The 25,145-nt window shown below is 36.5% G+C and overlaps 1 protein-coding gene across 5 annotated transcripts in view; it reads right to left on the minus strand.

Moving 5' to 3' along the window:
* The window catches only part of NEXN (nexilin F-actin binding protein), a 54,844-nt gene that overhangs the window by 7,186 nt on the left and 22,513 nt on the right, over positions 1-25,145 (minus strand). For 2 of the 5 annotated variants that reach the window (XM_055585402.1, XM_055585403.1), the window contains exons 2-10: positions 24,920-24,998; positions 23,474-23,665; positions 23,185-23,263; positions 22,951-23,099; positions 16,957-16,998; positions 15,583-15,780; positions 15,318-15,494; positions 13,439-13,627; positions 6,051-6,248 (exon numbers count right to left, since the gene is read on the minus strand). In XM_055585402.1, coding sequence (XP_055441377.1) covers positions 6,051-6,248; positions 13,439-13,627; positions 15,318-15,494; positions 15,583-15,780; positions 16,957-16,998; positions 22,951-23,099; positions 23,185-23,263; positions 23,474-23,665; positions 24,920-24,946 — 1,251 coding nt within the window. In that variant the 5' untranslated portion in view covers positions 24,947-24,998. The remainder of the gene's footprint in view (positions 1-6,050; positions 6,249-13,438; positions 13,628-15,317; positions 15,495-15,582; positions 15,781-16,956; positions 16,999-22,950; positions 23,100-23,184; positions 23,264-23,473; positions 23,666-24,919; positions 24,999-25,145) is intronic. The other 3 variants (XM_055585406.1, XM_055585407.1, XM_055585405.1) reach the window with 2 other exon arrangements.

Consider the following 25,145-nt stretch of genomic DNA (forward strand, 5'->3'; position numbering starts at 1 on the left):
TTACGACATTGTATCATACCACAGTGGTTCCCAGGTAGCTGATCAAAATTAATGGTTGACTAATCAGTTACAATTTGAGTAATCTTGAAATTGGCTTTCTACTTGATTGAAAACTCCCAGACATAGAGTAGCATCAGAATGTCTGACAGTTAACTTGCTATATATTAATTAGATTACTTCTCAATAGTATACTAAAATATATTCTAGTTTACTTCATTTTTCTAGACACACAATTCATTTTCAGCTTCCTTTATAAAATAAATACTACTATTTTTTTAATTCCAAAGCTAGACCTTGCAGTATTTTCCTGTAGCATATTCATTATATTTTCTTATTAACTATATATACAGCATTTGTAATCTCTTGGTAGATTTGGGCAAAGAAGTAAATATCCCTACAGGTCAATTGCTCCAACCCGTGACAGAGTCAGCTTCTAAGAGACTGCAACCTCTGTGAAGGAACCCACTCGGTTCCTACGTCAGGAGCTGGCAAGAAGTCCCCCCAGAGTCAGTTGTTAACATGCCATTACACTATCAGTCCTACTTGAGTTGGGGTGCTCGCCTCACCTGAAGCAATGGGGTTGTGCATGCATCCTAGACTGCTGCTTATGTTGCTGCCCAGCCAGAAGCCTAAGGTGACAGTAGAATGCTGGCCTCCTCCCTCACCCTCCCCTCTAACTGCTTGGCCATCCAGAAGGAGCAAAGAAGTGTCTAGGGGTAGGAAGGTTAAACAGGGTTTTGCGGCATCAGGAGGTAGGAGAAGAGGTGCCAAGAGCCCACCATGGATACAAGCAGAGAGACATCATGAGTGGTTGAGGCAAGGCGCCAAGACTCTAGTGCAGGCTCCACTGTCCAACTACTTTTACTTATAACACAGAGATTAAAAGATAAACATCTAAAATTTCAAAGACAACCTCAGAACACTAAATCCTAAGTGTGACCCTTCCTGAGTCTGGGGTCCTATGTGGGCACAAGGTGCATGCTCATGAAGCCTGTCCTGTAGAGTCTGTAATACAGGCATGCCTTGAGAATATTGTGAATTCAATTCTAGGCCACCATAATAAACATCTTCATAAAGTGAGTCACATGAAGTTTTTGGTTTCCTAGTGCATACACTATACTATAGTCTATTAAGTGTGCAATAGCATTATGTCTAAAAAAAGTACATAACTTTAAAACATTGCTAAAAAATGCTAATCTGAGCCTTCAGTGAGTCGTAATCTTTTTGCTGTTGGATATTCTTGCCTCAGCGTTGATGGCTGCTGACTGATCAGAGTGGTAATTGCTGAAGGCTGGAGTGGCTGTGGCAATTTCTTAAGACAACAATGAAGTGTGCTGCAACAATTGACTTTCTTTTGTGAATCATGTCTCTAGCTTACAATGCTCTTTGATATCATTTTTCCCACAGTAGAATTTTTTTCAAAATTTGAGTCAATCTAAAAACTGCTAGTACTTTATCAACTAAGTTTATTCAATATTCTAAACCCTCTGTTGTCATTTTAACAATTTTCACAGCACCTTCACTAGGAGTAGCTTCCATCTCAAGAAGCCACTTTGCTCACCCATATGAAGCAACTCCTCATTCATTAACATTTTATCATGAGATTTCAGGAATTCATTCCTATCCTCAGAGACCACTTCTAATTCATGTTCCCTTGCTGTTTCCACATCTACAGTCACTTCCTTCACTGAAGCCCTCAGAGTCATCCGTGGAGTTGAAATCAACTTTTTCTAAACTCTTATGAATTTGATGTTTTGACTTCTTTCTTCCCATGAATCATGAATATTTGTAATGGCACCTGGAATGTTGAATCCTTTTCAGAAGATTTTCAATTGGTTTTGTCCATATTCACTGGAGAAATCACCATCAGCTCAGTTCAGCTCAGTCATGTCCGATTCTGCAACCCTATGGACTGCAGCACGCCAGGCTTCCCTATCAGGTTCCACCAACTCCCGGAACCTACTCAAACTCGTCCATCGTGTTGGTGATGCCATCCAACCATCTCATCCTCTGTTGTCCCCTTCTCCTCCCACCTTCAATCTTTCCCAGCATCAGGGTTTTTTCCAATGAGTCGGTTCTTCACATCAGGTGGCCAAAGTAGTGAAGTTTCAGCTTCAGCATCAGTCCTTCCAATGAATATTCAGGACTGATTTCCTTTAGGATTGACTTGATGGATCTCCTTGCAGTCCAAGGGACTCTCGAGTCTTCTCTGACACCACAGTTCAAAAGCATCAGTTCTTTGGCGCTCAGCTTTCTTTATACTCCAACTCTCACATCCATACACGACTACTGGAAACACCATAGCTTTGACTAGATGGACCTTTGTTGGCAAAGTAATGTCTCTGGTTTTTAATATGCTGTCTAGGTTGGTCATAGCTTTTCTTCCAAGGAGCAAATGCCTTTTAATTTTCATGGCTGCAGTCACCATTTGAAGTGATTTTTGGACCCCCCCAAAAAAGTCTGCCACTCTTTCCCCATTTATTTGCCGTGAAATGATGAGACCGGATACCATGATCTTTGTTTACTGAATGTTGAGTTCTAACTCAACTTTTTCACTCTCCTCTTTCACTTTCATCAAGAGGTTCTTTAGTTCTTCTTCCCTTTTGCCATAGGGTGGTGTCATCTGCATATCTGAGGTTATTGATATTTCTCCTGGCAATCTTGATTCCAGCTTGTGCTTCATCCAGCCCAGCATTTCACATGATGTACTGTGCATAAAAGTTAAATAAGCAGGGTGACAATATATAGCCTTGACGTACTCCTTTCCTGCTTTGGAACCAGTCTGTTGTTCCATGTCCAGTTCTAACTATTGCTTCTTGACCTGCATACAGATTGCTCAGGAGACAGGTCAGGTGGTCTGGTATTCCCATCTCTTGAAGAATTTTCCACAGTTTGTTGTGATCCACACAGTCAAAGGCTTTGGTATAGTCAATAAAGCAGAAGTAGATGTTTTTCTGGAACTATCTTGCTTTCTCGATGATCCCGCGAATGTTGGCAATTTGATCTCTGGTTCCTCTGCCTTTTCCATATCCAGCTTGAACATCTGGAAGTTCATGGTTCACATACTGTTGAAGCCTGGCTTGGAGAATTTTCAGCATTACTTTACTAGCATGTGATATAAGTGCAATTGTGCGGTAGTTTGAACATTTTTTGGGCATTGTCTTTCTTTGGGATTGGAATGAAAACTGACCTTTTCCAGTCCTGTGGCGACTGCTGAGTTTTCCAGATTTGCTGGCATATTGAGTGCAGCACTTTGACAGCATCATCTTTTAGGCTTTGAAATAGCTCAACGGGAATTCCATCACGTCCACTAGCTTTGTTCATAGTGATGCTTCCTAAGGCCCTCTTGACTTCACATTCCAGGATGTCTGGCTCTAGGTGAGTGATCACCCCATTGTGATTATCTGGGTCATGAAGATCTTTTTTGTACAAAATGAAGCAGGTCAAAGGCTAACAGTTTTTCCAAGAGAACACACTGGTCATAGCAAACACACGCTTCCAAAAACACGAGAAGACTCTACACATGGACATCACCAGATGGTCAATACTGAAATCAGACTGATTATGTTCTTTGCAGCCAAAGATGGAGAAGCTGTATACAGTCAGCAAAAACAAGACTGGGATCTGACTGTGGCTCAGAACATGAACTCCCTATTGCCAAATTCAGACTTAAACTGAAGAAAGTAGGGGAAACCACTAGACCATTCAGGTATGACCTAAATCAAATCCCTTACGATTATACAGTGGAAGTAACAAATAGATTCAAGGGATTTGATCTGATAGAGTGCCTGAAGAACCATGGATGGAGGTTCGTGACACTGTACAGGAGACAGGGATCAAGACCATCCCCAAGAAAGAGAAATGCAGAAAGGCAAATTGGTTGTCTGACAAGGCCTTACTGAGAAAAGCAGAAGGCAAAGGAGAAAAGGTAAGATACACCTATTTGAATGCAGAGTTCCAAAGAATAGCAAGGAGAGGTAAGAAAGCCTTCCTCAGTGATCAATGCAAAGAAGTAGAGGAAAACAACAGAATGAGAGAGACTAGAGAACTCTTCAAGAAAATTAGAGATAGCAAGGGAACATTTCATGCAAAGATAAGCACAATAAAGGACAGAAATGGTATGGACATAACAGAAGCAGAAGATATTAAGAAGAGGTGGCAAGAATACACAGAAGAACTATACAAAAAAAAAAAAAGGATCATGGCAGCTGAAGCCTTACAAAATTTATTTCTTCAATAATAAGACTTGAAAGTAGAAATTACTGCTTGGCCTATGGGCGGCAGAATGGATGCTGTGCCAGTAGGCATGAAAACAACAATATCATCACACATCTTCATCAGAGCTCTTGGGTGACCAGGTGCACTGTCAATGAGCAATAATATTTTGAAAGGAATCTTTTTTTCTGAGCAGTAGGTCTTAACAACGGGCTTAATATTCAGTAAACAGTGTTGTCAACAGGTGTGCTATCATCTAGCCTTCATTGTTCCATTTATAGAGCATAGGAAGAATGGTAAATGAGTACTGGTTTCAACTTAAAGTCACCAGCTGTTTTAGCCCCTAACAAGAGAGTCAGCCTGTCCTTTGAAACTTCAAAGCCAGGCAATGACTTCTCCTCTCTAGCTAAGGAAGTCCTAGATGGCATCCTCTTCCAATACAAGCCTGTTTGCCTATATTGAAAATCTATTTTTTAGTGTAGCCACCTTCATTAATCATCTTTGATCTTCTGGATAACTTGCTGCAGCCTCTACAACAGCACTTGCTGATTCACCTTGCACTTGTTATGTTATAGAGATGGTTTCTTTCCTTAAACTTCAACCTCTACTAGCTTCAGACTTTTCTTCTGCGGTGTCTTCATCTGTCACTCTTCATAGAATTGAAGAGAGTTAGGGCTTTGCCCTGGATTAGGCTTTGGCTTAAGGGAATGTTGTAGTTCGTTTGGCCTTCTATCCAGACCACTAAAACTTTCTCCATGACAGTAGGGCTGTTCCACTTCGCTGTCATTTATGTGTTCACTGGAGTAGCACTTTTCAATTCCTGCAAGAATTTTTCCTTTGCATTCACATCTTGGTTAACCATTTGGCACAAGAGGTCTAGATTTCAGCCTATCTCAGCTTTCAACATGCATTCCTCACTAAGCTTAATAGCTTTTAAAGTGAGACAAATCATTTCTCAACCAAGCATAAAGTGAAAGTCATGAGACTCTCACTTGAACACTTAGAGGCCATTAATTGTCCTAATTTCAGTACTTTTGTGTAATAAAATTGGCCCAAGGAGAGGGGAAGCCAGTAAGTGGCACAGTCAGAACATAATATATATATCGATTAAGTTCATCTGATATGGGTGCAGTTTGTGGTGGCCCAAAACAATTACAATAGTAACAACAAAGGTCAGTGATCACACACCACTATAACATATATAATAATAATGAGAAAGTCTGAAATATTGCAAGAAGTACCAAAACGTTATACAGAGACACAAAGTGAGCAAATGTTGGAAAAATGCGTCCACTGACTTGCTCCATGCAGGGTTGCCCCAGACTTAATTTGTTAAAAAAACAGTATCTGTAAAGTGCAATCAAGTGAAGCACAATGAAATGAAGTATGCCTGTAAAATGATTCAAAGACTTGCCAAACTGATGCTCCTATTAGCATCCATGGTACTCTTGTAGGTTTTTCTTATTTTGATGATCAGTTTAATTCTGATTAAAGGAAAATAAGTATAAATGGTTATATTAAGCACTCTAGAACAACAGTTCTCAATCATGGTGTAATCACACACAACTGTGAGGTATATAGGAAGAAATATTTACTTAAGTATTGTAATATCTCAGTCACTTGGAATTATATATGTTTCAAACTAGCAAGCAGGAGTAGAGTTATAGCAGGCTGGAAAGGTACACTCAACTATGCTAAAACTTGTCCATGTGTCTCATAGGAGTGTCCTTAATGTGAATAATAATACTTAGAAAGTTATTGTAAGGTAATGTATGTGAAATACTTAGATTAATAAATATTTGTGGGATATAAATGGATATTTCTTAAAATCTTACCTCTCCCATTTCTTGTCTCAGTTGTTCAAATTCCTGTTTTTCCATCTCTAGTTTATGTTTCCGCTCCTCCTCTGTTCGTCGTCTTTCTTCTTCCATTTTTTGTTTTAATAATTCTTCAAAATTAATTTCCAGTTTTCCCGGTATAAGAGATTCTTGAGAGATTGTTTTATACATCTCTGGGGTGTCATCATCTACTACCTATTTAAAATAATTCTTTTATCACTTTTACCAGAATTATACATAGTAAAAAGGGAATATCTCTTGAATAGAAAGATTTCACATTGAACTAAAAACCAAAAATTCTCTTTAAAAATATAAAACAAGGAATAATTATTAGAAAACATAAGACTAAAGTATTTTGTAGTAACAGAGAAAATGGTGACCATCTAGTCTCCATTCCAATGAACACAAATAAATACTTTGACTTTTACTATGAGTAATTTGAATTAGGGGCTTCCTTTACTAGTGGCACAGTGGTAAAAGAATCCACCTGCCAATGCAGGAGATGCAAGAGATGACGGTTCAATCCCCTGGATGGGGAAGACCCCTGGAGGAGGAAATGGCAACTCACTCCAGTATTCTTGCCTGGAGACTCCCACGGACAGAGGAGCCTGGCAGGCTACAGTCCACAGCATCACAAAGAGTCGGACACAACTGAGAAACCGAGCACACAATTTGAAGTAGACATTAAGATGCTCTAGCAACAACAAAAATTTTCATTAAAAAAATTTAAAAGATGTTCTAATATTGGGAAAACTTTTTAATTGGATTAAAATGAACCTCAGGACTTCCCTGGTGGTTCAGTGGCTGGGACTCCCCCCATGCTCCCAATGTGGGGGGCCTACCTAGGTTTGATTCGTGGTCAGGGAACTAGATCCTATATGCCATAACTAAAATCACACATACTACAACAAAGATCAAAGATCTCACATGCCCTAACTAGCTCTTGGCACAGTCAAATAAATAAAATTTTTTAAAAATTAAAAACTAATTTACTTTTTAAAAAGTAAAATGAACCTCAATTCTGGTAATTAAAAGAGAGCATTTCAGTTAAATCATGGCTTTAACTGAATGAGTTATCATTATGATCCCTTCATAATTGGGCAATAATCACTTAATGCTGTGATTTTATTATATTGATTTATTTCCTGTCAGGCTAATTAAAAATAAATAATAGTTAATACTTAACAACTGCCAGGAATAATTCTAAGCACTTTACATGTATTGACTTATTTTTCTATACCCATATGAAGTAGGTGTTATTAATATCCCCATTTAACACATGAGGAAACTAAGGCAATAAAAAGTAACTTGTCAAAGTCAATACAAATACTATATGGAAAAGGTGAGATCCAAAACTTTAGAAGTCTAATAAAATTATAAATAACTATTTAGACTACCTTTTCATAATTTTATAAATTACATGTCTAACTGCCATTTAACTGCGATTTAGTTGCAACCGTGGACAAGTTACATAGCCTCTTTAGATCTGAATTTCCCTATCTGCGACAACTTTCATTGAATTGTCATGAGAATCACATAAAGTTTGGAAACACTCTGTACTGTGCCTGACACCAAGATAATCTCCCAAATAGCAGTTTTATTATTACCATATCATTGTATACCGGCAGTCTCTAAACTGCAAATAAAAACTCTGCTTTTAAGTCATTGACTTGCAATACACTTTGGATAACAAGAAATTACCTAATTATATTCCTTGAACTGCTACTGCTACTGCTAAGTCGCTTCAGTCGTGTCCGACTCTGTGCGACCCCATAGACGGCAGCCCACCAGGGTCCCCCGTCCCTGGGATTCTCCAGGCAAGAACACTGGAGTGGGTTGCCATTTCCTTCTCCAATGCATGAAAGTGAAAAGTGAAAGTGAAGTCGCTCAGTTGTGTCCAACCCCTAGCGACCCCATGGACTGCAGCCTACCAGGGTCCTCTGTCCATGGGATTCTCCAGGCAAGAGTACTGGAGTGGGGTGCCATTGCCTTCTCCCCGAAAGTACATACATAAACCTCTCATTTAAATTATGTCCCTGTGGTTGAACTAGACACTTGAATAAGAAAAAACAAATGGTAATTATTTATTTGTTACAAGTTTTATAAATGACAGGCTTTACCACAAAACCAGTGCAGCTCAGAAACAACGTTTATATAGTTTTACAATTCACATATTACCCCCCCCAATTTTTAAATAATATATGAGCTACTTGAGCTATAATATGGACTGATGCTGAAGCTGAAGCTCCAGTATTTTGGTCATCTAATCCGAACGGATGACTCATTGGAAAAGTCCCTGATGCTGGGAAAGATTGAGGGTAGAAGGAGAAGAGGGCATCAGAGGATGAGATGGCTGAATGGCATCACCGATGCAATGAACATGAACTTGGGCAAACTCCTGGAGATGGTGAGGGACAGGGAGACCTGGCGTGCTGCAGTCCATGGGGTCGTAGAGTCAGACACGACTTGGGCGACTGAACAACACAATGAAATGACAATACTTGGTCCTAGATAAGAAAACCACATAAAGGAAGGGAAAGTTTCTTGTTCCTAGTATAGAAGTGTCTCTAGGAAACTAGCTTTCCCTGCACCTAACCCTAACCCTAACCCTGCACTTTTCTCACTAGTACATCATGATAAAAGACAGATTTGGCCTAAAAATCTGCCCCAGGACTAGATTTCTTAATCTCCACAGCTACTTCTCATCAGCGGTTCTGAACCAGCTTGTTCTCTAAAAATTAAGTGCTTTCACAATTTTGTAGGGTTTCTGTGTAGAAACCATTTGTGAATCAAGGATTACCTAATAATGTACGTAAAATAGTTTTAATATCACTTATTCCACAAGCATTTTAGGAAGTTGGTTACACTAGAATGCATCATGCCACGTACTCAATGTGGTCTCAGCCTCACTGAGTGAGGAAGACAGTCATAAGCAACAAGAATACAGCACTACGGCTACACTGGGGGAACACAAAATGCTTTAAGAGTACATGAAAGGATCCCTTTCTGGAACTTGCACTATCAGCAAAGGCTTCCAGAGGAAATGGAATATACTAATAGGAGAGAGCAGAGCACAGGGAAAGGAGAGGGATAATGTGTTTCATACAATATTTATGAAGTTCCAGAGATCAGAGCATAGCATTTGGAAGAAATGGAAAGAAATTTAGTATGTCTGGAACAAACATGGCAGATTAACCAAGAATCAAGAAATGAAACGAGAAAATACTAGGGCAAGATTGTAAAGAAATTTGTTTTAAAATTGTAGTGTTTGGATTTTTGCTTTAATGGAAGTAGAAAATTTTTAAGCAAAGTAGTAACAATCAAATTCACTTTTTTTTTTAAAGAACAGTTCAGTTCAGTTGCTCAGTCGTGTCTGACTCTTTTCGACCCCATGGACTGCATGCAGCACACCAGGCCTCCTGTCCATCACCAACTCCCAGAGTTTACACAAACTCATGTCCATCGTGTCGGTGATGCCATATAACCATCTCATCCTCTGTCATCCCCGTCTTCTCCCACCTTCAATGTTTCGCAGCAACAGGGTCTTTCCAAATGAGTCAGCTCTTCGCATCAGGTGGCCAAAGTATTGGAGTTTCAGCTTCAACATCAGTCCTTCCAATGAACACTTAGGACTGATTTCCTTTAGGATGGACTGGGTGGACCTCCTTGAAGTCCAAGGGACTCTCAAGAGTCTTCTCCAACACCACAGTTCAAAAGCATCAATTCTTCGGTGCTCAGCTTTCTTTACAGTCCAACTTTCTCATCCATACATGACTAATGGAAAAACCATAGCTGACAAAGTAACATCTGTGGTTTTTAATATGCTGTCTAGGTTGGTCATAAGTTTCCTGCCAAGGAGTAAGCATCTTTTAATTTCATGGTTGTGGTCACCATCTACAGTGATTTTGGAGCCCAGAAAAATAAAGTCTGCCACTGATTCCCCTGTTTCCCCATCTATCTGCCATGAAGTGATGGGACTTGATGCCATGATCTTAGTCTTTTGAATGTTGAGTTTTAAGCCAACTTTTTCACTCTCCTCTTTCACTTTCATCAAGAGGCTCTTTAGTTCTTCTTCCCTTTCTGCCATAAGGGTGTTGTCATCTGCATATCTGAAGTTATTGATATTTCTCCCGGCAATCTTGATTCCAGCTTCTGCCTCATCCATCCCAGCATTTCACATGATGTACTCTGCATATAAGTTAAATAAGCAGGGGGACAATATGCAGCCTTGATGTACTCCTTTCCTATTTGGAACCAGTCTGTTGTTCCATGTCCAGTTCTAACTGTTGCTTCCTGACCTACATACAGATTTCTCAAGAGGCAGGTCAGGTGGTCTGGTATGCCCATCTCTTGAAGAATTTTCCAGTTTATTGTCATCCACACAGTCAGAGGCTTTGGCATAATCAATAAGGCAGAAATAGATGTTTTTCTGGAACTCTCTTGCTTTTTTGATGATCCAATAGATGTTGGCAATTTGATCTCTGGTTCCTCTGCCTTTTCTAAATTCAGCTTGAACATCTGGAAGTTCATGGTTCATGTACTGTTGAAGCCTGGCTTGGATAATTTTGAGCATTACTTTACTAGTGTATGAGATGAGCGCAATTGTGCAACAGTTTGAGCATTCTTTGGCATTGCCTTTCTTTGGGATTGGAATGAAAACTGACCTTTTCCAGTCTTGTGGTCACTGCTGAGTTTTAGAAATTTGCTGGCATATTGAGTGCAGCACTTTGACAGCATCATCTTTTAGGCTTTGAAATAGCTCAACAGGAATTCCATCACGTCCACTAGCTTTGTTCATAGTGATGCTTCCTAAGGCCCACTTGACTTCACATTCCAGGATGTCTGGCTCTAGGTGAGTGATCACCCCATTGTGATTATCTGGGTCATGAAGATCTTTTTTGTACAGTTCTGTGTATTCTTGCCCCCTCTTCTTAATATCTTCTGCTTCTGTTAGGTCCCAGCATTTCTGTCCTTTATTGAGCCCATCTTTGCATGAAATGTTCCCTTGCCATCTCTAATTTTCTTGAAGCGATCTCTAGTCTTTCCCATTCTGTTGTTTTCCTCTGCTTCTTTGCACTGATCACTGAGGAAGGCTTTCTTCTCTCTCCTCACTATTCTTTGGAACTCTGCATTCAAATGGGTATATCTTACCTTTTCATCTTTGCTTTTTGCTTCTCTTCTTTTCACAGCTATTTGTAAGGCCTCCTCAGACAGCCATTTTGCTTTTTTGCATTTCTTTTTCTTGGGGATGGTCTTGATCCCTGTCTCCTGTACAATGTCATGAACCTCCATCCATTGTTTCATCAGGAGAACTCTCTTGGCTTTATGGGCTTCCCTGGTGGCTCAGACGGTAAAGACTCTGCCTGCAGTGTGGGAGACCTGGGTTCAATCCCTTGGTCAGGAAGATCTCCTGGAGAAGGAAATGGCAACCTACTCCAGTATTCTTGCCTGGAAAATCCCATGGACGGAGGATCCTGGCAGGCTACGGTCCAGGGGTTGCAATGAGCCAGACACAACTAAGCGACTTCACTTTTTCTTTCTTTCTTTCTTTCTTTCCTGGCTTTATAGGAAAGAATAGATTATAGGCAACAAAGCAAATTAATTAGGAGTTGGCCTGAGGCAATGGGTAACAGTGACCTGCATTATAGTAGTAGCAGTAGGAAGTTCTGGGAAAGATTGAAGTCAAAAGGAGGAGAAGAGGGTGGCAGAGGATGAGATGGTTAGACAGCATCACTGACTCAATGGACATAAATTTAAGCAAATTCTGGGAGATGGTGAAGGGTAGGGAAGGCTGGCGTGCTACAGTCCAGAGTCGCAGTGAGTCAGACATAACAGCAACTGAACAACAGTGGGAAATGGGGGAATTTTAATAGTGATATATAGGAAGTGAGACTTAGTGAGTGATTGGATATGAGGCACAAATGAGAGGTGGAACTGCTTAAGGTTCTCGGGTCTGATTTAAGTATCTATGTGGATAATGATCAGAGAAGGCAATGGCACCTCACTCCAGTACTCTTGCCTGGAAAATCACATGGACGGAGGAGCCTGGTAGGCTGCAGTCCATGGGGTTGCTAAGAGTCGGACATGGCTGAGCGACTTCACTTTCACTTTTCACTTTCATGCATTGGAGAAGGAAATGGCAACCCACTCCAGTGTTCTTGATGTTTTTCTGGAACTCTCTTGCTTTTTCCATGATCCAGCGGATGTTGGCAATTTGATCTCTGGTTCCTCTGCCTTTTCTAAAACCAGCTTGAACATCTGGGAGTTCATGGTTCACGTATTGCTGAAGCCTGGCTTGGAGAATTTTCAGCATTACTTTACTAGCATGTGCTGCTGCTGCTGCTAAGTTGCTTCAGTCGTGTCCGACTCTGTGCGACCCCATAGACGGCAGCCCACCAGGCTCCCCCGTCCCTGGGATTCTCCAGGCAAGAACACTAGAGTGGGTTGCCATTTCCTTCTCCAATGCATGAAAGTGAAAAGTGAAAGTGAAGTCACTCAGTTGTGTCCGACTCTTAGCGACCTCATGGACTGCAGCCTACCAGGCTCCTCTGTCCATGGGATTTTCCAAGCAAGAGTACTGGAGTGGGGTGCCATTGCCTTCTCCGCTAGCATGTGAGATGAGTGCAATTGTGCGGTAGTTTAAGCATTCTTTGGCATTGCCTTTCTTTGGGATTGGAATGAGGCCAAAAAAACACTTGGAATGTGTGTCTGAAGCTCACCCAGACATAGGAAGAAAACCAGGTCATGATATGACTGAAGCGAATGAAAATGTTTCAAGAAGGTTGTGCAGCATTCACATGTCAACGTACTTAAAAATAGAGTTTGTCAGATAATTGTATATTTACAAACATTAAAATGGTATAAGAAGTATAATTTTATAGCAGAGTTAAGTTGGGTAGCAATATCCAGAGTGATGATAAGCATTTTGGAAAGTTAAATAATTGTGGTTAAATGGCTTTGGTCATTTAATGTATCCTGATGGGATGGAACTTGGAAAGAAAGGAGGGAAGAAAAGGAGGAGTGAGGAAGGGAAGGAGGAAATGCGGCTAGGGAGAAGAGAATGGAGAGAATGGAAGGGAAAGTGGGGGTAGGAACCCCCCTCCCTCCTAGCTTAGATACTTAGTTCTAAAAAACACACCTTCTCAGAGAAGGAAGATAATATATACTAGGCAGAGCAATTTAATCAGAACCTTTTCAACATGATACTGAAGCTGATCTTTAACTGATGGTATTATGACAGGAGACTTTTAAAAACTTATATGCCGTCCCTACTTTTGGCACAACTTCCAGAAATAATAGGGTATTCCCTACAGTTGAATGCCTTCTCTTAACATACTCTAAAAAGCTGAATCCCAGTGGCCGCCTGCAGCCACATTCTGTCTTACCATGCTTCTCCTTGCTTCAGCAAATGCCTTCTTTTCTTCCTCTATTCTTCTTCTGGCATCTTCTTCTGCTTTCCTTTTTTCATCTTCTCTCCTTTGTCTTTCTGTTTCTTCAAAACTGAGCTTGAGTTTACCAGGGCGGTACCCTTTAAAAATGTTTTCTGTGTCTTGGTTTTCCTCCTCTTCATTTACCTAACCAACAAACAACTCATTATTAAGAACTGAGATTCATCAAAGACAGGAACGAATTATCAATCAAAAGGCACAGACTCAGTCACCTCACATAGGGGACCAAAATCTCCTTCCTTTATATGATTCAAAAAATATGAATCTAATATTTCCTCTAATATTCTAATTAATATTAGATTAATATTCTAATTCTAGAATAATCTAATATTCAAAAATATGAATCTAATATGATTCAAAAAAATCTAAGCTGGAAAAATTAGGGGTTATTTAAAAGTGTGTTTATGTACTTTAATTGAAGTTCAAGTATACACACACAGTCTCTTAGATAATAAAGTCATTCTGTAATTTTCATGGATTTTTTTTTTACTATAAACTGTGGTAATTAAATGGGTAAAATATCTGGAGCTATTTTATATACAATTCAAATTTAATGATTTTATAATTAAAACTAATATAATATGAATTAATTAAATACTCATTGAAATTTATGATTTAATTAATTAATGATATTACTATGTCTTTTCACTAAATTGACCACCAGTGATATCTAAAATGTGTAGATATCCAACTATAACTGCCCAAAAGTAACAACATTTTCAAACAAAATATATAGAAAATTAAAATTTTGGAGGTACGGTCCTTAGAACATCATTATTTAAAGTTGATCAAGAAAGTCTGAAAAATTAAAAAATTACATATGTTCCATTCTTCGGTTCTTGCAATGAGATTTGGAATCAGTGTTTTCTTATTTCAGTTTAATTTTTTGTTGGTAAACCTGTTACTATAATAGCAGTTAATGATTTTAAAGTGCTTAGTGGGAGTTCCCTGGTGGTCCAGTGGTTAGGATTCTGCACTCCCATTGCAAGGTGCACAGGTTCAATCCCTGGTCAAGGAATTAAGATTCTGCAAGCTCCACTGCATGGTCAAAAAAATAAAAATTGCAAAATAAAAATAAATAAAAAATAATGCACTTCTTATATGCTAGATGCTCATTGCTTTCTGTGTTAACTCATTTAATGATTGAAGAAGTAGGCCCAATTATTTTCACCATTTTACAAATGAGGAAAGATATAGGGAGGTTAAATAACTTGTCCATGGATACACATTTAATAAATGTTAGATATATGAATCCAGGCAGTCTGGCTCCAAAGTCCATGTTCTTAACCACTTAGATTGTATACATTTATACACACGTATATGTTCACTATATGTGTGTGTGTGTATACACACATTGACACTAAGTGTATACTTATGATTAGACTTGAAAGTGTGCTGCACCATGCTATTAAACACACTGCAGACTGAACTAACAAAGAGTTGAATAATTATTCTGCTGAATAAATATTTTGTATATTTATAACAATTTATAAAAATAAAAATTTGGAGAATATTAGATAAAATATCCCAAAATGAAAACTAGAACATAATAGGGATGCATGTTATATATGGAATATATATACAGTTTCAAAATCAGACCCTTCTACATAGAAGATGTCCTTAAATTTATAGCAATGAACCTTTCCAAATCCAGCTACCTCCCTTAATATTGAATGCTTTACAGATAATATTTTTATAATATTATATATATAATATAATTTATATAATATTGTAATATACATTATATATAATTATGTATTTTATAATTATGTATTATAATCCACATATATAAATGTTACATATACATCAGTTTTACCATTTGCCGCCTTGCTTCTTCAAAAGCACGCCTCTCTTCTTCTAAACGTTTTCTTGCTTCCTCCTCAGCTTGCTTCCTTCGGTTTTCTTGTCTTTGTCTTTCCAATTCTTCAAAAGTCAGTTTCAATTTTCCAGAAGAAAGTGATTCTTTTTTTGCCTCACTTTCTAGTTCATCATCCTAAGAAAACATAATGAAAACCTACCCGTTAGTCATAAAAGGATATGATTTGACTCAGCTTTTTATTTGTTCTTAAAAAAAAAATTACCATGACCAACGAAAGACACTTTGCTTCCTTGAGAGATCGGCGTTGTTCTTCACATCTTATTCTTTTATCTTCTTCATACTTGACCCTTTCCTTCTCTTCTCGTTCTTTTTCTATATCTTCAAAATTCTTTTTTATTTTTCCAGATGTTTTGTGTGATTTGACAGGTACCACTGTTACAAGCAGTGACTCATCTCCTTCCTAATTTATAAAATAGGTGATTAGCATATTTCTTCCAAAATTTAGATTCCACGGGACATTACTTCCATCATTGGTGGATTTCATTACATTGCTATCAATGCTATGAAGAATAAAAATACAGTTTTTACAGATTTTTATTAAATAGCTCTTTCTCTGAATTCATTGTACATTATGAATTAATCTTACTGATTAATTGATGAAGCTGACAAGGTTCAAGAAGCATCCTTTTTCCTAGAAGATGGTGTTAATACAGTGTTCAGATAAAACCATGTGACATTATCTAAATTTTGCTATCATGCACTCATCCCACAAAAGGTAATGTGCATGTGAGCATACTCTCAATCAATTTGATGGTGGATAGATACAGTTTAAACACACAAGAAAGCTTTCTGCATTTGGCTTTTCTCTCCATGTTAAGTTTTTAAATACTTAATAAAACCAACATTTAGCGAGGGAAAAAAAATCCAGTATTTCCAAGTGATCTAGAAAACATTTATAGACAAAACTCTTTGGCATTTGGTCCTATTCACATATTCTTAAACTTGTTTTTGAAATTCATTTTAATTAGCTTTTTTACATCATCTATTACTGCCTCCGAACTTTTTTCAAAAACAAAGGGAAGAATTATAATTGGTAACACATGCTCCTGAAGTAAAACTGCTTCCAATTTATTTGTCTGTACTTCTAGGCACACGATCAAATTGATTGATATTTAACTTTGTATGTTAGATTAGAAGAGATCTAAAACTGTTGTGGTTGTTGAACGTTCCTTCATGGTAATAGATACTGTACTCTTTGCTAGCATGTAATAACCAAAACAATCAGGATCTCTGAGGAAAGAAGACAAACGATGAAAAGAAACTGCGTTTTTCAATGTTAGCTTTCAAGAGTCTCAACTATTAGTAACAGTTCAAGAAATATATAGTCTTGGCAGAGTATTTCAAACTCAGACTTGTGCTTCCACTTGAACCATGAGAGCAAAAACATACTTGTCTCCAAAAACACTAAGCTATAGTGTTTGAAAGTGCAAAAGTATGACCTTGCTTTGCAAAATATTTTTGTCCTTTTTCTTGTTGCTATATTCATAATAAAACTCTTTTAATTTTTTAATTGAAAGATTATTTGTGAACCGGATAATTTTAGGTGAATGTTTCATCAAAGGAAATGTCCATTTACCTCTGGTGCTGATTCAGTTTCCGTATTGTTTATGTCCTCAATCTATTGAATAAGAATTTCATATCATTACATTACATCAGATTTCTGAGTTTTGCTGTAAACATATAACTGAAAAGTAATTTAGTTGTGATTTATGGTAAATTTTCAAAATTTAGAATTTTGGAAGTATTTTTGTGTTGCTCCAAATTAGCCAATTATATCCTTTTAAATAGAGATTAAACCTTCTATTAGTTTTTGCATTTTGATATCAATATCTTGGGAACAGTACATTAAGAAAAAATTAAAATAAAGCCTACCTTTGTAATTCTGGAATTTGAATAATGGACCAAGTTCTTACAACATGGCTGTGAGCTTACAACCAACAGTTATTAAATAAACAAGCAATTTAAACTGAGATACAGAAACATTTCTCCATTCTCTGCCACAATGAAAGGAAAAGCTATCGTTAGCAACCATCATGACTATATTTTACAATATGGCCAAAATATAACTGACACGATAATAAAGTGCAGTGAAAGGTACAGGCTTTCACATGTCTAGTTTAGAAGGAAAAACAATCATAATTGTTTATTGTATATTTTGACCAGATCTATATAGGAAAGGCCCTCATTCCAAAGAAGGGAGCTCCATTTGGCCAATAAGGTTAGCAGGCTAATGTACATAACAGTGAGAAATGACAGAAAGATGATTTAAATAGCACAATGTTTGAAGTCTCAGGAAAAAGAAACATAAACAATGGGAAAATGAAAAGTTAGAAAGTAAAAATTCAAATTGTTTATTGTTTTAATTTGATTTCTAACACCAGTGAAAGAATCTGGAAGTAGTCTGTTCCTCACTCAGGCTAAGGGAATTTGGCTGTACCCTGCTCATACTAGGAACTGGGCTGGTTTAATCCCCATTCTCTCATCATCCCTCTTCTACAGTCTCTGTCAAGGGAGAAATTACCCATTTTATTAAGATATCAAATTTCTTGAAAAATAAATTATTCTGAACAAATTGTTTTTTAAAAATAAATCTATTGTATATTTTAATAATTTATTTTAAATAGTTTGTTCAGAATAATTTGCTTTGTTATGGAGTTATCTATTATACTGATTTGCTGTGTAAATGATGAAAGATAAATGATACTAAGAAAAATTTTAGTAGATATATAACAAAATAATTATAAAATTATTTCCCTTCAAAAGAGTGATAATAATTACTCTACAATTTGTGTTAATCTCAATAAAAAGTTCTAGGAGGTATGGTGAGAAGTGAGAAATTGAGAGCATAGGGAAAAAAATTTTAAATTTTTAACCCCATATTTCTTTTTCTTGGTGCTACCACCTTTTCAGATTTTTATTAGCTTGCAGTAGATAATAAACTATTGTGTTGGCCAAAAAATTCATTAGGGTTTTTCTGTAAGCTGGCTCTAGTAGCATTTAGTTGCCTTTAACTTCATTTGAAACAATTTTGTTAGATTGTATTGTGACAGTTGTCATATCTGCGTGCATTTAAAAAAACTTACCAAAATTGGTGAATTTCGTGCAGCCATTTTAATATTGAAGGTGGAATAAAAAAATGCTTTATTATTTTGAGAAAGGTAAAAACACAACTGAAATGCACAAAAGACTTGTGCGGTGCATGGAGAAGGTGCTGACGGATGGAACGTGTCAAAAGTGGTTTTCAAAGTTTTGTGCTGGAGATTTCTTGCTGGATTATACTCCATGGTTGGGTAGACCATTTAAAGTTGACAGTGATCAAATCAAGACATTAACTGAGAACAATCAGTCTTATACCATGAGTGAGATATTTGACATATTCAAAATATCCAAATCAAGCACTGAAAATCATTTATACCAGCTTGGTTATGCTAATTGCTTTGATGTTTGGGTTCCACATAAACAACAACAACAAATCTTCTTGACTATATTTCCGAATGTGATTCTCTACTTAAACATAACAAAAATGTTCCCTTTAAAAACAGATTTTGACAAGCAAAGAAAAATGGATACTGTACAATAATGTGGAATGGAAGAGATCATGGGGCAAGCAAAATGAACCACCACCAACCACACCAAAGGCCAGACTTCCTTCCAAAGAAGGTGATGTTATATATATTGTGGGACTGGAAGAGAGTCCTCTATCATGAGCTCCTTCTGGAAAACAAAACAATTAATTCCAACAAGTACTGCTCCCAATTAAACCAACTGAAAGTAGCACTCCATGAAAGCCATCTGGAATTATACAACAGAAAATGCATAATCTTCCATCAAGATAACACAAGACTGCATGATTTTTAATGGCCAGGCAAAAAGTGTTACAGCTTGGCTAGGAAGTTCTGATTCATCCACCATATTCACCAGCTGCTGCACCTTCAGATTTCCATTTATTTTGGTTTTTAAAAGTTATCTTAATGGACAAAACTTCAATTCCCTGAAAGACTGTAAAAGGTACCTGGAATAGTTGTTTGATCAAAAAGATAGAAAGTTTTTGGAAGATGGAATTATGAAGTTGCCTGAGAAATGTAGTGGAATGAAATAGTGAATAGGTTGTTCAATAAAGTTCTTGGTGAAAATGAAAAATGTGTCTTTTCTTTATACTTTGAAACTGAAGGAACTTTTTGGCCAACCCAATATATTTGGAGGAGTTTTTCTTTGTTTGGTTCGGTGTTTTTTTTGTTTTTGCTTTCTTCTTTGCTCATTTTAAACCACTATCAAAACAACAAAAGATAGAATTTTTTTCATTGGGTTTCAACAAACAAGGAAAAAGATGAATTTGCCTAAGCATTCATGGTCTCAGTATATTCACAGAGAACTGAAACATTCAGTTCAATTATAGTGCTAGTTTTCAGAAGCTACCATGGAAGAGTTGCTTCCCAACTCTTTCTTTTGATTCATGGGGGAAAAAATCTCCTTTTGCTCCTTCCCAAATCAATTTCCTTGTTCCCTTTTCTCTGTAACAGCTCAGTCTCCCACCAATAACTTCTCTTTTTCTACTTTCATAGATGTTAACCTTGTCCATCAAAATACCCTAGAAGATAACTGCTGCTGCTGCTGCTGCTAAGTCGCTTCAGCCGTGTCTGACTCTGTGCGACCCCAGAGACAGCAGCCCACCAGGCTCCCCCGTCCCTGAGATTCTCCAGGCAAGAATACTGGAGTGGGTTGCCATTTCCTTCTCCAATGCATGAAAGTGAAAAATGAAAGTGAAGTCGCTCAGTCGTGTCCGACTCTTAGGGACCCCATGGACTGCAGCCTACCAGGCTCCTCCATCCATGGAATTTTCCAGGCAAGAGTACTGGAGTGGGATAACTAGATTATACCAAATTAAGATCTCCCCCAAATTTTATTGGTGTTTGATTCCAACATGCTATATACAAAATATTTCTATTTTTAATTCATCATAATAAGTAGGGGACGACAGAGGATGAGATAGTTGGATGGCATCACCAATTCGATGGACATGAGTTTGAGCAAGCTCCAGGAGATGATGAAGGACAGGGAAGCCTGGTGTGCTGCAGCCCATGGGGTTGCAAGGAGTTGGACATGACTGAACAACAAAAATAATCTAAAATCTCAGAACTGGTAATTATTTCAAACATTACTCAGCTACTCATCTGACTCAAAAATCGTATCTATAGTAATGGACTTGTACAAGATGATTTTTCATTAGGACTCTTCTTAATTACCTATATCATGCTTTACTTCTTATATTCAAAGATAGATTAAATTTTATTAGATTTGAGTGGAAAATATACTTAATTAGGTTTTAAAATTAGATTTCCCATATTTACAAAATGAAATTACTATTAATAGTTTATATTGCTCTACCTACATATTCTCAAATAATTCAATAGGCTAAAATTTTTATTAACCAAGATTCTCTTGCCATACAGTATCTATGGTTACTAAAATGGTTCTTTTTCATGATTAGCTTTTTTCCATTTCTTTCTGAGTACCCTATGTCTTCATCAGATTCAAATTCACCTCTTCAACACATACATAGTTCTTTGTGAAGCCACTGCCTGCATATTTTGTAGTGGGTCTCAAAGTCTAGTGTGTAATCAGTGCTTCTTGGAAAAGAACACAAGATTTAAAAGAAGTAGACTAACCCCATGTGTATACTCATTATTTCCTGCCAAGCACCATATATTTTAATTATATATTTTACTATAATTTTATTACCTTCTTTTACAATTTGTATTATAAATATAATTACATATAGTGATATGTTTTATATTTATAACATATAACCTAAAATGTTCATTTTTTAACAGTTGTGCCCCCTTCTGAAATCTCATTTAAACATGAATCCTAATCTTTGATGACTGGAGGTGACAGAGGTAAAGTATACCATTCTCTCTTTACACAAAGAAATACGAAGTGATAAAATATAGAAAATCCCAATTCTTGTCTATAATTTCATCTGGCATATATCATTATTTGCCACCATACAAATGGCTACTTGTGCCATAAAAGTGGTTATTCGCAAAGTCAGAGTAAATTTCCTTGACATGCAAATATGGCATATGCTTTGCCTTCTTTGTCATTTTTCTGTTTGTTTTGGGGTTTTTTGTTTGTTTGTTTGGCCATGCTGTGCAGCTTATAGGATCTTAGTTCCTTGACCAAGGATTGAACCTGGACTCCCAGCAGAGAAAGTGCTGAGTCCTAATCACTGGACTGCCAGGGAAGTCCCTGTCCCTTTTTTTCAGAAAAGTTGTAGGAACTGAAAGAAGCATAGCAAATAGATTTAAGACGCTTAAAGCAAAGGCAAAAAGGAGCCAAGTACAACCTCGCAATAAAAATGGTTATGAAAGAGACAATATACTGTGAACATTATGTTAGGATACTTGTTAAAATGTTGATGAGAGAAGGGAAAACTAAAATGGTTTCATGACATTTTATTTATATGTACTACTATTTAGATGAAACATTCATTTATAGCCCACTTACTTTGTACCAGGCACTGTCCTAAATTCTTCCACTTATTAACTCAAATAATCTTAATAAAACTCTGAGAGATAAATACCGTTATTGTACTAGTTTAGTTTCACTAAAATCAGTATGTTAATCATCTCTTTTGATCCTACAATGTAGACAAGGTTAAAGTACATAAGCAATATAACTGTCTTCTGGCATTTTTTTCAACTCTATGACTACAGATCATTTATAATATAAAACAAATATCAATATATTAGAGAAATTTTGTGAACTGATCAGTTCTTTACTTAATAAAATGTTCATTTTGACTATTAGAATTTCAAGTTTCTGTCATTACAGTCATTAATCATTTTGAGAGATTAACTTTTTCTGGAACTTAGATCAGATTCTTGAGTATTTTAAAATCTTTACCAGCCTCTTAGTTCTCATCCTTTGAGCAGAAAATATATGGGAATTTTAAGTTCATTAAGAGATTCTATAAAATCATAGTAATAAAGTCTTTCTTTTTCTAGTTTGTTCTTCATGGCTATGGGCATCAGGAATGGCTACATAAAGGACATGACTGTCACACCTATCTCCCCTCTCATACTACCATCTCCAACTTGCTAATAATACCATTATTGAATAAAATGCGACTTAATTTTGTTACATGTTACAAATAATTGAGTAGGAAGATATTCTAATTAAGCCTTAGTGCTTGATAATATCCAGCAAGTATTTTTGATTGCTATTAAAAGATCAGCATTTTGTTACATGTCTGGATAATTTATGTGTGAATTTGCCTTATATATTTGTAAAATTTTCTAATGTGTCAAGAAAAATACGGAATGTGGACAGAATAAGACAGTATATAACAAAAGTCATCTCAGTATTCAACCTTGAAATAGACACATTCTGCCCTTATCCTTCTAGGCATTCGGTATTAAATATTGTGCTTAAGACCTTACTTTCATGCTAGCTACTATTTAATAGGTTTATGTTATAATAAAACACTTTGATTAGGCAACATACTGGTTAGTTTTACTCTGTACAATTAGTTTCTGCAGCAAATACTGACTGAATATCTATTGTATACCTGCTCAGCCCTTCTTGCTAATTCACGTTGTATCTTCCTCTTCTCTAAAAGATCCTGCTCAATTCGGCGTTTTCGTTCCTCCTCCGTCCTCTTCCTTTGTTCCTCTTGTCTTTGTTTCTCCATTTCAGCAAATTTACCTTTAACAGTTCCTAAGAATATATGAAACAAGTTTGATATTTTGTTTTGTTTCTTTGTTTGCAGTTTTATTTACAGTTTACCCCTCAAGTGGCTTACCTGTTAGCTTTGGGACATAAGCCTTTTCTACTTTAGAAGATACCTCTTCTTCATCATCAGAAGCAAGCATTTCTTTAATCTAGATGGGTAAATAAATTAACATGAACATGTCAAAACTTCAGACTAAATCATATTACATGCAGAGTTTGAAATTAGCTTATAAATGCAGAAAATATTTTAAGTACAGTTAATATGAAATGTGGTTAATGTGAATAATAAATAAAATGTAAATTCAAATGATGAAAATGAGTATTTGCACAAGAATAAAATAAAAATAAAATAAAATAACCTCCTGCTTTCTCCTGTTCCATTCTCTCTCTCTAATATATTGTTCTTTTCTTCTTTGCTTTTCGTCTCTAGATCTCCTTTGATTTCTTTCTTCCCTTGCTCTCTGCATGGCTTCAAACTTATCCTTTACATCACCCTTGCCAAGTTTTGGCACATAGGTTTTTGGTATAGGTTTAGATGAAGAAAGCAGAATCTTCATTAGAAGAAAATAAAGAGAAGAAAGTTAAAAAAAAATAAGAAAGGAAGAAATTAGGTAAAGATAGATCAGAATAAGCAATATCAGAAATATTCATCAAAACAGAATATAGAAATGAGTTTGAAACCTTTATTTGTATAAGAATCATATTAGATCCCTTCTAAAATCTAAGTATGAAAGATGATATTACAGAAAATATGAGAGTAAAAATGTTACTAATATATTGCAAGGAAGTCCCATTTTGTATGTGTTCCACTGAAGCTGAACGCTGGAAAAATATAAACTTTGAAGACTGCATTCCATTTCAAAACAACCTGTATTCTACTGACCTATTTCATTATTAAAGATTCAGATTTTACATTACTTGCTTAAAAGATACCAAGTCTAATTTTAATAAGTTAGATAAGTTGAAAACATAGCAAAAAGCTGAAGCCTAATTTACATATTAATTTTCTTGCTTGTTTCTGTATCTAATATGAGGAAAACTGAAGAGCCTTTGCTTCTCATTTGTGGTTGAGGTGGCCATGGTCTTGGTGCACAAGCAGTGACTTTTGTTGTTACTGCTGCTGCACTGCCCGCCTAGAACTTCTTTAAGCCAACACTGAAAACACGTGAGAATCTGCATCATTCCAAGTAGGGTGTGCTCTAGGGAAAATTCCCAAATGACAAACAAGCTTTCCAAAGGAGGAGGAATCTGTTAAAAGGCTGGAGAAACGGGTTTCCTCCATTTTGAAACCAGGAAACCAAATTATTTTCATCTTTTTGAAAATTACAGTGATCTCTAAAAGAAGTTTTCAGTAAATAAAACTTCATCACCTCAGAACACCAAACTCCTTCTTCTAGTGATAATGGCAAATCGATAAATTAATCTGTGGCATACACAGCCTCTATTTTATTTTCTACTTATGGTGTCATGGATTTCTCGTAAGAGTATATGTCAATTCTGGTTTTTTTCAATACTGAAAAAACAATTTCTAAGATTTGTCAATATGTTAAAATTTACTCAAGATGCTAGCCATCGCATCCACTTGACCATCACACACACAATTTTATAATCATGCTTCCTAGATAAGAATCCAAATGAAAAGACTGAGACCAGCTTGTGAATTTTATCTCTTCTTATGTCTTACATCTTGACACTATGTTACTATGAATTTCTGTGGATAACCTTTCCACCAGTTGCCCTTCTAGCAGTTGTGCAGTCAACTCTATGGTTCCCCCATTTTTTAACTTTTAAGTTAAAAAGCTTACCTCAGCCTTTTGGGAAATATCATTCATGTTTGCTCTATGTGGTCTTGGGGTGATTATGAAGCTTTGTAATTTTCTGCTCCTGAAAAAAAAATTAGTATTGAGTAAGAATTTTTGATGACTTAATTTTTTAATGTGCTATATAAATATTTTTATAAAGAGAAATAGCACATTTATTACCCCTCAAAAAATAATGACATAATCTAAGCACATAATTAACTATAGTAAC

Source organism: Bubalus kerabau, chromosome 6 (genome assembly GCF_029407905.1).
Source record: "Bubalus kerabau isolate K-KA32 ecotype Philippines breed swamp buffalo chromosome 6, PCC_UOA_SB_1v2, whole genome shotgun sequence".
Taxonomy (NCBI): Eukaryota; Metazoa; Chordata; class Mammalia; order Artiodactyla; family Bovidae; genus Bubalus; species Bubalus kerabau.